Source organism: Pieris rapae, chromosome 6 (assembly GCF_905147795.1).
Source record: "Pieris rapae chromosome 6, ilPieRapa1.1, whole genome shotgun sequence".
NCBI classification, from domain to species: domain Eukaryota; kingdom Metazoa; phylum Arthropoda; class Insecta; order Lepidoptera; family Pieridae; genus Pieris; species Pieris rapae.
The window spans coordinates 3,177,914-3,191,976 of NC_059514.1; the positions used below are offsets into that span (position 1 = coordinate 3,177,914).

At 32.7% G+C, this 14,063-nt stretch overlaps 1 protein-coding gene across 6 annotated transcripts in view; it reads left to right on the forward strand.

Moving 5' to 3' along the window:
• LOC110999394 (protein goliath-like) overlaps nucleotides 1–14,063 on the forward strand; it is a 56,245-nt gene that overhangs the window by 39,112 nt on the left and 3,070 nt on the right. For 4 of the 6 annotated variants that reach the window (XM_045628739.1, XM_045628743.1, XM_045628741.1 and 1 more), the window contains exons 3-11: nucleotides 1,194–1,391; nucleotides 4,392–4,515; nucleotides 8,148–8,280; nucleotides 9,023–9,140; nucleotides 9,495–9,566; nucleotides 10,833–10,915; nucleotides 11,254–11,350; nucleotides 12,565–12,672; nucleotides 13,666–13,757. In XM_045628739.1, the coding sequence (XP_045484695.1) occupies nucleotides 1,194–1,391; nucleotides 4,392–4,515; nucleotides 8,148–8,280; nucleotides 9,023–9,140; nucleotides 9,495–9,566; nucleotides 10,833–10,915; nucleotides 11,254–11,350; nucleotides 12,565–12,672; nucleotides 13,666–13,757 (1,025 nt within the window). The remainder of the gene's footprint in view (nucleotides 1–1,193; nucleotides 1,392–4,391; nucleotides 4,516–8,147; nucleotides 8,281–9,022; nucleotides 9,141–9,494; nucleotides 9,567–10,832; nucleotides 10,916–11,253; nucleotides 11,351–12,564; nucleotides 12,673–13,665; nucleotides 13,758–14,063) is intronic. The other 2 variants (XM_045628742.1, XM_045628744.1) reach the window with 1 other exon arrangement.

Below are 14,063 nucleotides of genomic sequence, written 5' to 3' on the forward strand. Positions count from 1 at the left end.
ACTGTTCTATGTAGATGTCCAGTCCCGGGTTCATTGCCAATTAAGCCACGAAGGCTTCGGCTATTATATAAAAAAATATTCAAGATAATAGGCTTTATTTCCAGTTAACTCTAGTTTCGCGTTTTATATTTCAGTACTCCGTAAAGCGAAATACATTCTTGGTCTGCATTTGAAGATGACTTCTTTTTGAATTAGGCAAGGGAAAATAAATAAAGAATGGGCTCTTACAACTATGTTGCAGTTTCTTTGCCGAGTTAGTGTTTTGTTCTGTGAAAAGAAAGCTAGTCACTTGTTTCGTTTTAATAGACAGACGGGAAACATTAGACAAAATCTAAATAATATATGTCATAAATTAATGTCAGATTTTTCTGAACTTAAATACTGTATATAATATTAAAAAATTGATCAGAGACAGCCTCAAAAAAATCCATATAAAAGAGTTATACGAAAATTGTAACCTGTATACCTACGCTGTATATATATCATAGTAAGGAATGTTTTGCACATGATTATACGTTTACTATTGTTGTCTATATAGTTGTTTCTTTGCGTGACAGATGTCGAAGCTGGCCATATAGAGATTGTTGTGCGTTGAATACACAATTTCCAAGGTCTATACGCACCGAAGCAGGTCCAATGGAAAAATTTTCAACATTAATTAAATAAACATACATTATGTATAGTTAATAGATATTAAACATCAAAATGTTTTCTAATCTCGCACATCGATTTCTGAAATACATCTTAAATACGTCACTCACATTAAAAACGTAGAGGCAAGACTCGCGAGATGTGGGCTCCCACTAGCCTATGAATATATAGGACTATGAATAGACATTTATATATATATATATATATATGTGTGTAAGGAATATTATTGGAGACGTAAGTGGCTTCGCCAGTCCTCTCGCGAGTTTTTTTAACAAAATATGTGTATAAAATGAGGTCTTACAACAATGGTTACTACGACAATTACTATAAAACTGTCTGCCTTTGTTTTCCTAGTTTTGAAAACTTTAAGCCCGGTTAATTGATAAACACTGTTATGCGTTTGGACAAAGTCCATAACCGAATAAACAAACAAAATTAAACTTGAATACGTATTAACTGTACCTTTAACTTATTAAATCTTCGACGCCACCCTTTGTTATGTGATTAAACCATATATTTACACAAAGTTTCCATCTTTTCAGTCCGGGAAGTATGGCGAGGGGATAGTCAGCAATGCCCATGGCGTAGCCGTGCACGTTCGTGGTAGGGGTCCACAGGGGGCCCATGACCACACGGGTTGCCAGCTGCCCCTAATCTCGACGGCTGCTCCTACGCGTCCGCTCCCAACTGAGCCTTGGATCGCCGTCATACGCCGAGGCAGTTGCAATTTTGAGATCAAGGTAAATGACGTGTTGTGGTGGAAGATTAAATTAGTTGTCGCCAATGAGTCATGGGAATTGTGATATGAACATTCGTATTAATGTAATACGAGGCTGTTAGTGTGTTTTGAATTTTCTTAATATTTAGTTCTTTTCTTTCTTTAGTTGACAATGATGTTAGATTTTGATAAAACACTTATAGTATTTGGTAGTTAGATATTAGATTGATTAATATATTATTAATTTTAGCTAGATCAAGCTATGATGACCTGTAATTCGGGTTCTGGCATATTTAGTATTAAAATAATCAATATTTTTCAAAACCGTATTTGAATCGTAAAACAGTAACGGGAATACATATCTTCGTGGCTATGATAATGCTTATAATTATTTCATATTAATTACGTTTATTTGACTTAAATTTGATTTAAAAAACCGAGCTTTGTTACATTACCTACTTATTGCATCTAGAAACACACATAATAAACATACATACATATTATTTAAATTGCAATATTTCTCCTCCTTCCACTCATTACTCACACGTTTTTTACTGTATTTTGCGAGCAATTCTTGTCTTATTCAAGGCAAACAACAAAATGCATATAGTCGATTCACATAATTATGATTATAAAAAGACTTTCTACGTACATTTTGGTACCTGTATATAAACATTATTAATAGATTTTTTAAATTAATAAAATAATATTGTTAACAACTGCATACTAAAATTTTGATATTTTTAGCCATTTGGATTTTTATTGGTTATGAGATGTATATAAAATTTTTTGGATTTCCTTAGATATATATGAAATCCGTTTGTTCTATATCGACATATCATAGATACCTACTGTTTGTGCCGATTTATCAAGAGTTGGGTTAGAAATGTTAAAATGTAATACTGCATATACATTTAGCCGTGGTGAGCAGGTAAGTGGGCAGGGTACTTCGTCGTAGGTAAGTGTCGCGTTTACACACTCGTCCTGCCCACTTCCCTGCCCACTTCCCTGCTCACTTCCCTGCTCACTACGGCTGAATGTAAATGCGACATAAACGTTCATATTTGGCAATATCTAAAGCTAAAAAAAGAATCGGCTACTTGAAACATCACGGCAATATTAAACGGGAATTAAATTTGTACCGTACTCGTTGCCATGATTATGATGTTATTTACGTATAAAAAGAATGGTTATAAATTGTATATACTTTTTTTCTACGTTGTACATATATCATATATTTAATACGTACAAGTCTATTATGGATACATTTAAATAAACACCACTGATCAATTTATTTTCGGTTTATAGATAAAATGTGTAACCATACAATGTTTACTTCAATAATTAAAGCATTTGGCACGTTGTAAATGTCGTGATGTAGGTAACAAAACAGGAAAATTAACATGTTATAAAAATAAATTGCACTTCGCATTTAAAAACAGTTAGCAAAAAACGATTAATTAAGTGACGTTACATGGAACAATGTTCTTAAATAAAATATTTACTACAAGTATATAAGAAAAAAAATCCGTTTTCTTCTATTCGCTCTCTCTCTTTCTTATATTCTCTGTTATCTAAATCCATCTGAGATAGAATTCTTATCTAAATGTTGTAAAAAGCGTGCCAATAACGAATCGACGTATTGTAATAGCCATCTTCGATACAAGCTATCCATGATAGGTCGGATTGGTATCTGTGGATAGACCTTTGTATGAAAATGACAGTTCAACTATGCCAAGATCCTATCTTAAATTTTTAACAGTTTATTTGACGGATGAAACAATGTGCATAGGTTTTATTTACTTTATTTGGTTTACATTTATTTATAGATTAACCCATAAACTGGGTAAAATGGAGCGAAGAAATTGTATTCTTTCCGTCGCCAGAAATGTATTGTCTTCGTAGGGTTTGGTTATTGGGACAGATAGGAGATCGATCGACTGTCTTCGTCTGACAATACACAATCTCAGATTGCTTTTTGAGGTTGTGGATACATTATTGGGTTCGGGCGGAAGAAGTCTATCAAGGTTCTGTTGCCAACAAATATACAGTCAAAACCGATTAAGACGACCACGTTTAGAACAGTATACCGGATAGTATTGACCACAATCAAGGGTCCCGGCTGAATTCTATTATACTGCCTTATTAAAAAAAAGACAGATAATTATTTATTAATTATGAATAATTAGAAAAATTATATTTTATGTAATGTGTTGTTCATGTGAATTAAATAAAATGTAGTTTTATTTTATTCATGATGGCCGACCAAGGTAAAGAAAGGTAGAAGTCAAGGTAAAAAGGTAAAAAAGTCGACAGAAGCGCCCTCGAAGCAGGATCCTCTTTCACCACGACAATGCATCAGCGAACTCCGCAAAACGGACTGTTTAATATTTGATTATGGTAGGTGTCGAGATAATGAGTCATCCACTATACAGTCAAGACCTGGCGCTGACTTTAATTTACCAAGAACTAAAGATAAAATTCGAGGTATTCGCTTTATGAGCCCTGAAGATGAAGGGATGGAGGTGAAAGCGTACTAAAATGCTATAGAAGAGACCCCTTAGTAAGAATGGGCCCATTGCTTTTATCAGTGGTTCCATCGAATGCGATGGACGACGATGTATCGAGAGGAACAGAGATTACTTGGAAAAGCAATTAAACTATTGCTAACTTTCTACATTAAGCCGTTTTTCATTTATTTTAAGTTTTCAGTGTTAAATAGGTACAACGTCATCGGCTGTTACGAGTGTCGGTTATTACGACCAAAATATGAGTATTCCCTTCGATATCGTTATAATAGATTTTGACTGTATATTTAAAGAATCTAGCAGATTTAAATGCCTGATAACCAATGAAGAAAACAAAGAGCATTTTAATACCAATTTAATTTCATGTAAATCTAATCCAAATAGGTTCAGAAACTCTTATGATTTTACTCGGTTTTAGCTCTGGTTCGGGTGTATAAAGCAATTGACGAATTAAATGATTATTTGAATTAAATTAGTTGACTATCTTCTTTCAGGTGCAGAACGCTTGGAAGGCGAATGCGTCGGCGGTTCTCATATATAACGACAGAGACACACCGATGTTAGAAAAAATGAAATTATCCACTGACAATGGGCGTGAGTACGGATTCCTTACATCTAGTTAGTGTAATCTTAATCTATATTATCTAATGTTTAGTAATGTAATCTTAATTAAATAAACTGTTATGTAAACTAGGCGTTTATACACAGGGAGCTATTTACATGAACTCAAAACGTTATTTTGGATTCGATGTGGTTTTTTCGAATAAAATTTTTTGAAGTGAAACTTCTTTAGAATCGTTGTGATTTCAAACCGGGTGCAACGGAAAAGCGACAGTAAAAAGAGACAGAAACATTAATTCATATGATTTAACGTGGGAGAAAATGAGATAGATAAACTTCTTTCGAATCGTCGTGATTTCAAACCGGATGCAGCGGTAAAGAGAGACAGAAACATCAATTCATCATATGATTTAACGTGGGAGAAAATGAGATAGCAGGCATTATACAGCCTCTCTTTACTGCCGCTTTTTCATTTGATCGAATTTCAAACTTTCGATGTTTTAGTTTTTCCCAAATTAAAAATGTATATTAAACTTATAAATTAAAATTTATCATTAAAATATACTGTTTTAAAAGAACACACACATTTAGATAATGGAAAATGATTAATTTATATATGATTAATAATAAAAAAAATGTTTTTGAAGGTTTCACTTCTACCATGTGTGAATTGCACATATGTTTTTTTTATTCCAATTTTGCTCATCTTTTGTGTTGATTCAATACTGAATAGTTAATAAGTGGGACACGATAGAAAAAACCTTTCGCGTATTTCTGCTTCTATTTGGTGATAATTGGTTTTATCTAATAGGCTAGTAGGTTTCCACACAATGTCTTCATTCATTGTAGGAGACTTTTTAAAGCACACTGAAAAGTCCATTGCTTACTTTTATACGAGTATAATTCCCATTTGGGAATTGCGAGGCTATTGATTTGCATGTTAGGAACATTTATAACGAAATTTTATGAAAATGATATGCTAATGCTAGTCTCTGATAGCATAATATTTTTGGGTTATCAGGCTTATTTATCTACGTTTTATCATATATGATTAAGTATATTACAAAATTACGAACATAATAAAGATGAGTGTACGTCAATATGTGTTTATAATAAGCCTTATTTGTTTATATTTTTTTCTGTATGAATTTTGATACATAAGAATTAGAATTAGACCTTTTTCAACAATAGTCATTCAAACGCAGAACTTATATGCATATTAAAGGATATAAATTACTTTATCACAAATTTTAATTTATACTATTAATTCAGAAGTTTACAGATTCTGGATAAAAATAATCTAAATCACTTCTAAAATGATTTAGATGATGTATCCTAGAAACCGTCTTATTAAAATACCTTTGACTATATGATCCCCTTTTAGACTAAATATGTGACGATTTTACAGAAAATATACATTGATTTTTTTGATGGACACAATTATAAAAGCCGGAAATACATAGATTCATAAAAACATAACTGAACTAAGCTATAAGTTGCTGTCACCAGCAACACTGCATTTTCAGCGAACCTATACTGTCTTGGAGTGACAGCTGGGACACACAAAACAAAAACGTTGACAATTAAAAAAAATGTGAAGAATAGAGTTCATAACGACGATCGATTACAGTTCAGAGGAATAATACAATAGAAGTATTTTTAAATATATCTAGCCAACTTGTTCGATCCGAGAATGGGATAATAACCTACATAAGGACGAGTTTAGGTCTATACTTAGACTTGTACGATACTATGTAAGAACTGCTATATGATCCAGTTACTAATGTACCTACTGTTGGAGTTCCGTGGCATTATCGATTTTAGAAATACTTCGCAGCAACAATATATTGCTTTGGCACGTTTGTTTGTTTGTATATCAATCTAATAAAACATAATAATGACTAGAACAAGGAATAGCGATACAAGAATTATTGCCAGCAACCACAAAATCGAGTTACGACTAGCGAGACGCAACTCCAATGATTCACCAAAAGCATTTGGGTTTAATGCTTGAATGTTTATTTTGTTTTTAACTCCTCCTCAAAAGTTATTGGAATTTATGTCTTCTGGGGAAAAAAATACTAACTGAATCAGGACTTCTTGTATAAGGAGACTAGAGACTATTATAATGTCGAAGTAAAACATTGAAATAAATACCATGTGACGAATTTTCTGTATAAAACAGATTAACTTAATACGAGTTTGTTTATATTATTTCTAGATAATTCTATAATTAGGTCATGATTATTGTTAATTTATATTTATAATATCATTTTTGAACGTTTAACTCAGGGTATTAGGTGATTTTTTAAGACTGCGAAAAAAGCTTAACTATGTTTCTATATCTTCTTTCTTTCACATATGAAAAATTATATGAACTATTTAATCAGCGCAAGCCACTGACAAACATCGATACTAACACGTTAGTCTGTAATAAAATTTGAAGAAACCTTTTAAATTTTAATTTCCCACGCCAGTCACTACTCCTTTTGACAGTTAAAGGGCGCGTAATTTGACAATTGACACGCGACACGCGCGCTTAATTGAATAGGGCTTACGAGTAGATCAAACGCGACCATTGTTGATTGCGAAGTAATTAAAATTATTGAGCGTTTCATTCGTGATTCGTGACATCTGCATAAATGTGAACTCGTTTAACCATTATTTGATAAATGCTAATAATAATTGTAAATGATAGTTTTAAGGTTAAACATGTGTTATTAGTTATCCAAACATAACAATGTTTTTACTTAGTATGCTGTATTTCAGATTGCATTGTCTAATGTATAATGTGATTTATCAAAAGAGATTTAAACGTAGTAGTTATTTGTTAATTATATGTTCAAAATTCAGAGTAACCTAGGGACTTTTTCTGTATTATGATTGACTTTATTTGTCGGATTACTATCAACGCCCGATGCTATACAAAATGTCAGCTTTGGATCTTAGACATATTTATATGTAACACTACAATCAAAACCGTTTACGACGACATCGTTTAGAAATAACATACCCGTTATATTGACCAATATCAAAGGTCCTGGCGGGTATGTTAGGTACTTAATAACAAAGTCATCGGCTGCTACGACTATCGGTTTTTTCGACCAAATATGAGTTTTTAGAATTAACCTTCATCTCCAAAAGCATGATTACATAGACTGAACTAGCAACAACTGTATTTCGATATTAGCTCTTATCTGAAAACAAAACACCTTTGCCACCGCAAATGGACATACGATATACGACACTACTGTTGACGCAGCAAACGTGCCTGATAAGCATTTCACCGAGACCTTGGCAATGAAACCCTAGCTCTGATCTCATTAGCCCACCATAAATATGGCATGGGATGAGCTCTTCATATAATGCAATTATTGGAAATGTCTATTTAGCCATAAGCCTGATTAGCAGTTTACCACTAACAATAATTACCTTACCAGCAAACCTATTACTGTCTATTACCGCATTGTTGTCCGATCCTAATGACATATTTTTTACATGACTCCTTCACACTCGCCGGATAATAAAAACAATAATAGTTCAAGACATCTTTTATATCATTTACTGGACTAGGGAACATATGTCAAACTTGCGACACAGATCTGTAAGGGATCTGTCAAAATTCAATGATTATAAATAGCAGAGTTGATTGTCTATGAACGCTAGGCTCTATGAAGTTTATGTTTCAGGTAACATAAGCGCTATATTTACATACAAGTGGAAAGGGGCGGAAATCACTCGGCTGGTGGACAATGGAACTCGAGTTATGATCGCCATCGTGCGAGGCCAAACTTTTACACATATCAATAATAATATTAATAAGTAAGTATGGTTTACAAATTATATTTGCTTAACGCAGGCATAATGGCGCCGATTCGTTTTTTATTAATATAGAACAGCGGGCAAATGGGCAGGAGGCTCACGTGATGTTAGGTGATACCACCGCCCATGGAACTGCATGCGATGCACTCTCGATGCTAGACGGCTCGCGAGTGCGTTGCCGGCCTCTTAAGAATTTGTACGCTCTTTTCTTGAAGGACTTAGGCGAATTGGTTCGGAAATACTTCAGTGGCTTTTGATTTATATTTAACACAAAAAAGCTTAATTAATTACTGATTTATAATTTTTCATTACAGCGCAATTTACCATAAACAGTAATAGTGTAGATTGATTTAATTATCTTTATAAAGCTAATGTTTTATTTGTAAAATGTTAAAAAAAATATATTGTTAAAACTAAGACATCCCGCAATATACAAAAAGAGCTATAATAGAAATGTAATATGGCCGCATTTGATTTAAAAACCTTTTTGTCTTGCGCTCATATTTCTATGTTTTTTCATGATCATTGCTTTTTTACTTATTAGAAGGTGATCAGTGGTAGCCTTCTTTTAGATTTTAGATGACACTTTTTGGTGGCATGCCGGTTTCCTTACGATGTTTTGCTTGATACTTTATACGACTTAAATGCTACCTCAGAGAGTCGCCCACTAGGGTAACACTACCTATTTAATGCAAGACACGACCAAAACAAACTTCATGTCTAATGTTTTAATGTCTTTCAGGACTTCAGTGCTTTTCGTCTCGATCTCATTTATCGTGCTGATGGTAATCTCCTTAGCGTGGCTGGTCTTCTACTACATACAACGCTTCAGATATATACACGCTAAAGACAGATTATCGGTTAGTATACACAGTTTATTGTGTGTTAAATTGTTACGCAATTATTGATCAATATCGTGAGATGAATTATATTGAAACTGTATATACAATGATCAGTGTAGTTGTCATCTTTAAATTACAAAATACACACACAGATATTTTTGATTGAAATCAGTCTCCAACGAGATTTTTTTGACATTTAATTCAAACTCATCCAAATTCAATATTCTTTAAAGACTGTGAAGTAACAAGAGCTTTTATGAAGACCATTTTGTAAAGCAATTAATTCCTTATATGATTTGTTTTTTTAATTATATTTTTATTCTGTGTCGATACGAGTGGAATGGCGAATGTTAGATTGATGTTTTATTTCAGAAGCGACTTTGCTGCGCCGCGAAAAAGGCTCTGTCGAAAATACCAGTTAAAAGCCTGAAGACTGAGGACCGGGTGAGTGGTTTAAAAATTTCCAATTTATATTTTGTGCAGATATTTTATAAATAATTAAGGACTAAATAACTTTAAAAATAAGACGAGTGTCGTTAATAACAAGTTATAATAAGTTACCCTTTTAAGTAAACAAATACTATTCTATTTAATATGGCTTGTTACTACTGGTTTGAATTTATAAATATGTAACAAATGTTTATACCATAGCTCGTTAGTAATAAATTATCTAATATACACACATGTTTGATAAATAATGTATGAATTAACCTTTTATTTTTTGCAACTATACTAGAAGCTTACAGAACAATGCAAAACCTGCAAAAAAATGTTAGTCAACAAATATTTTTTCTTTAGGTAAAATAATGTATATATTTCTTGTACAGATTTTAGTGCACTCACTATCAGTGTATAATATGAACGAAAAATGGGCCAGTATAATTTAGTGTAGGTATAATTACTGCTCCGACTTAATAATACAATATCTAAACAATTACATTACATATACACAAAAGCTAAACACGTAAAATAATAAAACAATAAAATAAAACACCGTTAACAATTATTACCTACTTATACAAAACAATAGAATACATGATAAATTGTTAATGCATTGATCAATGTAAAAGAGAAATAACAATGCCATTCTATGCAATAAAGGATACCAGAGATATTTATTTATATTTAAGTATTTTTTTTTATTACCATTACGAACAAATTTAAAATTTGCCGATTTATAAAATGGTTATTATGACACCAATTCTACAATAACACTTGTTCCTATACGTTATTCAAAATTCAAATTTATAAGTATTTTGTATTATCCTTAAAGTTCAGCACTTCGTGTATATAAATAGATCTACAGTATATGTACAAGTCAATTCTCCTACATCATGAGCATACCCCAGTTACACACCTTCACAGACTGAAGTGAAGACAGACAAATTAGGCGTCACTTAGTTAAATGTGTTTAATAATTTTCATTTGTTAATTTCGTTTTATAATTGTTTGAACCTATTTATAGTAAAACGTATTATGTATTCCGTCACTGGCTTTATTTGTACATGCTACATGTATCTGTTTGTTATTATATGTAATCTATGTTAGCTGTAGGATTAAGAAATAAATAATTCTAAAATATTTAAAAATAATTACACTTTGAATTTGTTACTTATTTTTTAAACAAAAATATTGTATTACCTATTCTTTAATATTAATTAAGTATAAGACATGATCCCTTTATTTTAAATACATTTTGGTGTTTTCCAGGAAGTGCAGGGCGACGGTGAGTGCTGCGCCATCTGTATAGAGCCTTACAAAGTGTCGGAAACGTTAAGATCTCTTCCTTGTAGGTGAGTGAGTGAGATACTAAATAAGTAATTTTTCTGTTGACGTTTCACTCAACATTCATTCACTCATTCACTGTTATCATAGATATTTCGTTCTTTTGTTCTTTGTTTGGAATTATGCAATATTTGTTGCTTTGTTCTAATTTAATTTGCACTCTTTCGTCTCTGTCTGTCAAATCGTGTTTATGTTGTGATGAAAAGAAACTGGTTTCAGCCTGAGATTGGTAAATGGGGGGTTTTTTCTATAATTGGAAATTATGACGCAAAGTTAATTTAGTTACCAACTGCATTATGTTTTGTTTTACATTAAATATATTATAATATATTTTCTTAAATTATAGACACGACTTCCACAAGAACTGCATCGATCCGTGGCTACTGGAACACCGCACTTGCCCCATGTGCAAGATGGACATACTCAAGTATTACGGCTTTGTAGTAAGTTTTTGTTTAATTTTTATATATTTTAGTTAGTATTTAAGCATTGGCGTAGTTGCTTAACCATGACTCATAGTCGCATCTCCGAATTATGTTTTTTTTTTCTTTCTAAGTATAACAATCGCCGCAGTCGCATAAAAACAACAAAGATTAGTGCGCGCGATGTTTTGATGGAAAGTTATTTTTAAACTACTCTACACTACTACTTACAAGCTAGTAAATAAATGTTTTTTTTTTCAATTTATTAAAAATTTATAAGAAATATTTGTATTTTCCAATGGAAATTATCTCGTTACAGTAATATATATTTATGTAATTAAATCACTCTATGTAATGGTAGTAAAATATCAATATTATCTTTATTACCCAACATATGTTATGTGGGGGATGTTAAGAACATATTGTAATCTATATTATCTACTGAATTAATATTTAACTAATTTAAACTAATTTTATTGCTACCAATTAATTATGTAATTGATTTATTATGGAAACAAAATAGAACATCTATTTACAATAAAAAAAAATATATATCCACAAAAATTTCACTGATAAAGAATAAGATACAAAGAAATGCTAAACAAACATGACAGCACAAAATTTATAAATTAGGAGTACGAAGAACTTACTAGTAGCTATAATAAAGGAGATAGATAGGCTTAGGACATTAATAGTTTGACTTATTCTTAAATGAAGCAGTAGAGAAGTGAGATATTAGTGGAAGAATCCAAAGCAAAACTTCATGTGAAGAGGCTCGCGGAACCCAATGTTGGTTCTGGGAGTCTGAATGTTCTGTGCGAGCGTAGAGATCTGGCAGAAATACTGAATGTTATGAGATCGAAAAGATCTGCATAATATAGTAAAGATACTAGTTAATTTAATTGACGACTCTGAGTACTACACGCACAAATCAACTTGACACCTACGTGTGCTTCCAGCACACCCCACCACCTACCGTTCTCGCCCTTGACGCGATAGTACGATCAGTAAATTAAATACTATCCTTATAAAAACACTAAAAGTTTATTTGTAGGTATACAACAAATAAACCTACATTTTACCCCCATATTGATAAACGTTGATATTATAAATACTAGCTACTACCGCGAGTGTCGAGGGGCCTTAAAGATTGCAGTTACATCACTATGACGTCATTACTACGAGGCCTAGTTCAATTCTGCTATCAGAATTAGCATTACAGGATTTGTTTTCAGTTCACGGGCAGTCAAGAGAGTATTCTGCAGTTGGACGTTGAGGAAGCCAGGAGTCGCGCGCTCAGTCCCGCGATGTCGCCCGCACGGAACAGACATCCGCTCACATTGGTAATTATGTAAACACTAGCGGATCCGACAGACGTTGTCCTGTCTACACGTCTTTAATTACAAAATTTCAATTTTTAATAAGCCATTTTGATGAAAATTATTATTCAAATGTTATGACAATATCTAACGATCCAGCACATGGTCACACACGATATAACACAATGATAACAAAACTTTTTTTAAATTTCGGGACAGACTAAAATTCAAATTCGAATATTATTTAAAATTTGACACTGCGATGGTAGCGCCGTCTGTCGGATCCAATGTAAAACATTCCAAAATCAACAACAACTAATAAATTGAAAATTAATTAAAAAAACATTGTCCAGCGGACAAAATTGTGAATCTAAACCATTCCCAGATCCCCTTGAACACACACAAAAAATTTCGTCTAAATCGGTCTAGTCGTTTAGGAGGAGTTCAGTCACATACACACGCACACAAGAAATATATATATTAAGATATACATAATATATAAAATTCTCGTGTCACAATGTTCGTTTTCACACTCCTCTGAAACGGCTCGACTGATTCTTATACATTTTTTATTCAGTTATTCTGAGAATCGGCTACTATCGATCTTTCACCCCCTAAGTGATGAGAGGGGTCCACCCCAATTTTTTTTGTTTTTATTTCTTTATGATTTAGCATACATAGATACATGCAACCCCTAATTTCCATTTACCCTCTACGATCAACCCTTATTTTTTATTTACTTGAACTCTGAGATTTATATATAGAAAAATCACAGAAAAACTTAAAATTTTTCAATACGAAAAATCGTAGTCTCTGGGCATAGCAAAATGTTCCATGTTGTTATGTACGAAAAAGAAGTACGAACGAAGTTCGGTTGGGCAGCTAGTATTTTTATAAAACCCGCTGTTACTATGCTATTCTTTATATAGTTAAACACTTCACTCATAGGTTTTAGAAACATGTATTGCATTTATAGGCCATTTGAGTAATTATTCTCATTTTAAATGGGTATTTCAGCTAACATCCGACAATTCGTACGGTGAAGCTCACAGCGAGCGCAGTAGCCGCGCCTCTTCGCCTGACCATCTCGTTCCGCCACACGGACATAGGTATACACATTTTATATACTTCTAAATTAACAAACATTGTATGCGGCCTGGTGGCTTCAGCGTGTAATCTCATCCCTGAGGTAGTAAGTGCTCTTCACAAATGAACTTTCTACATGCGCTCAACTTAGCTTGAACAGTGAAGGAAAACGAGACAAAACCGGCTTGCTCTAGACCCAACATGTTATCTGCGTATACTCCGATTTTTAATTCTCTAGAATTCTGACAGATATTTTTTGACATATCAGAGATGGTAAACCTTTTTCGCCAGGCACAATTTTCAATTTCAATGTGAGTTTGAATATCTGA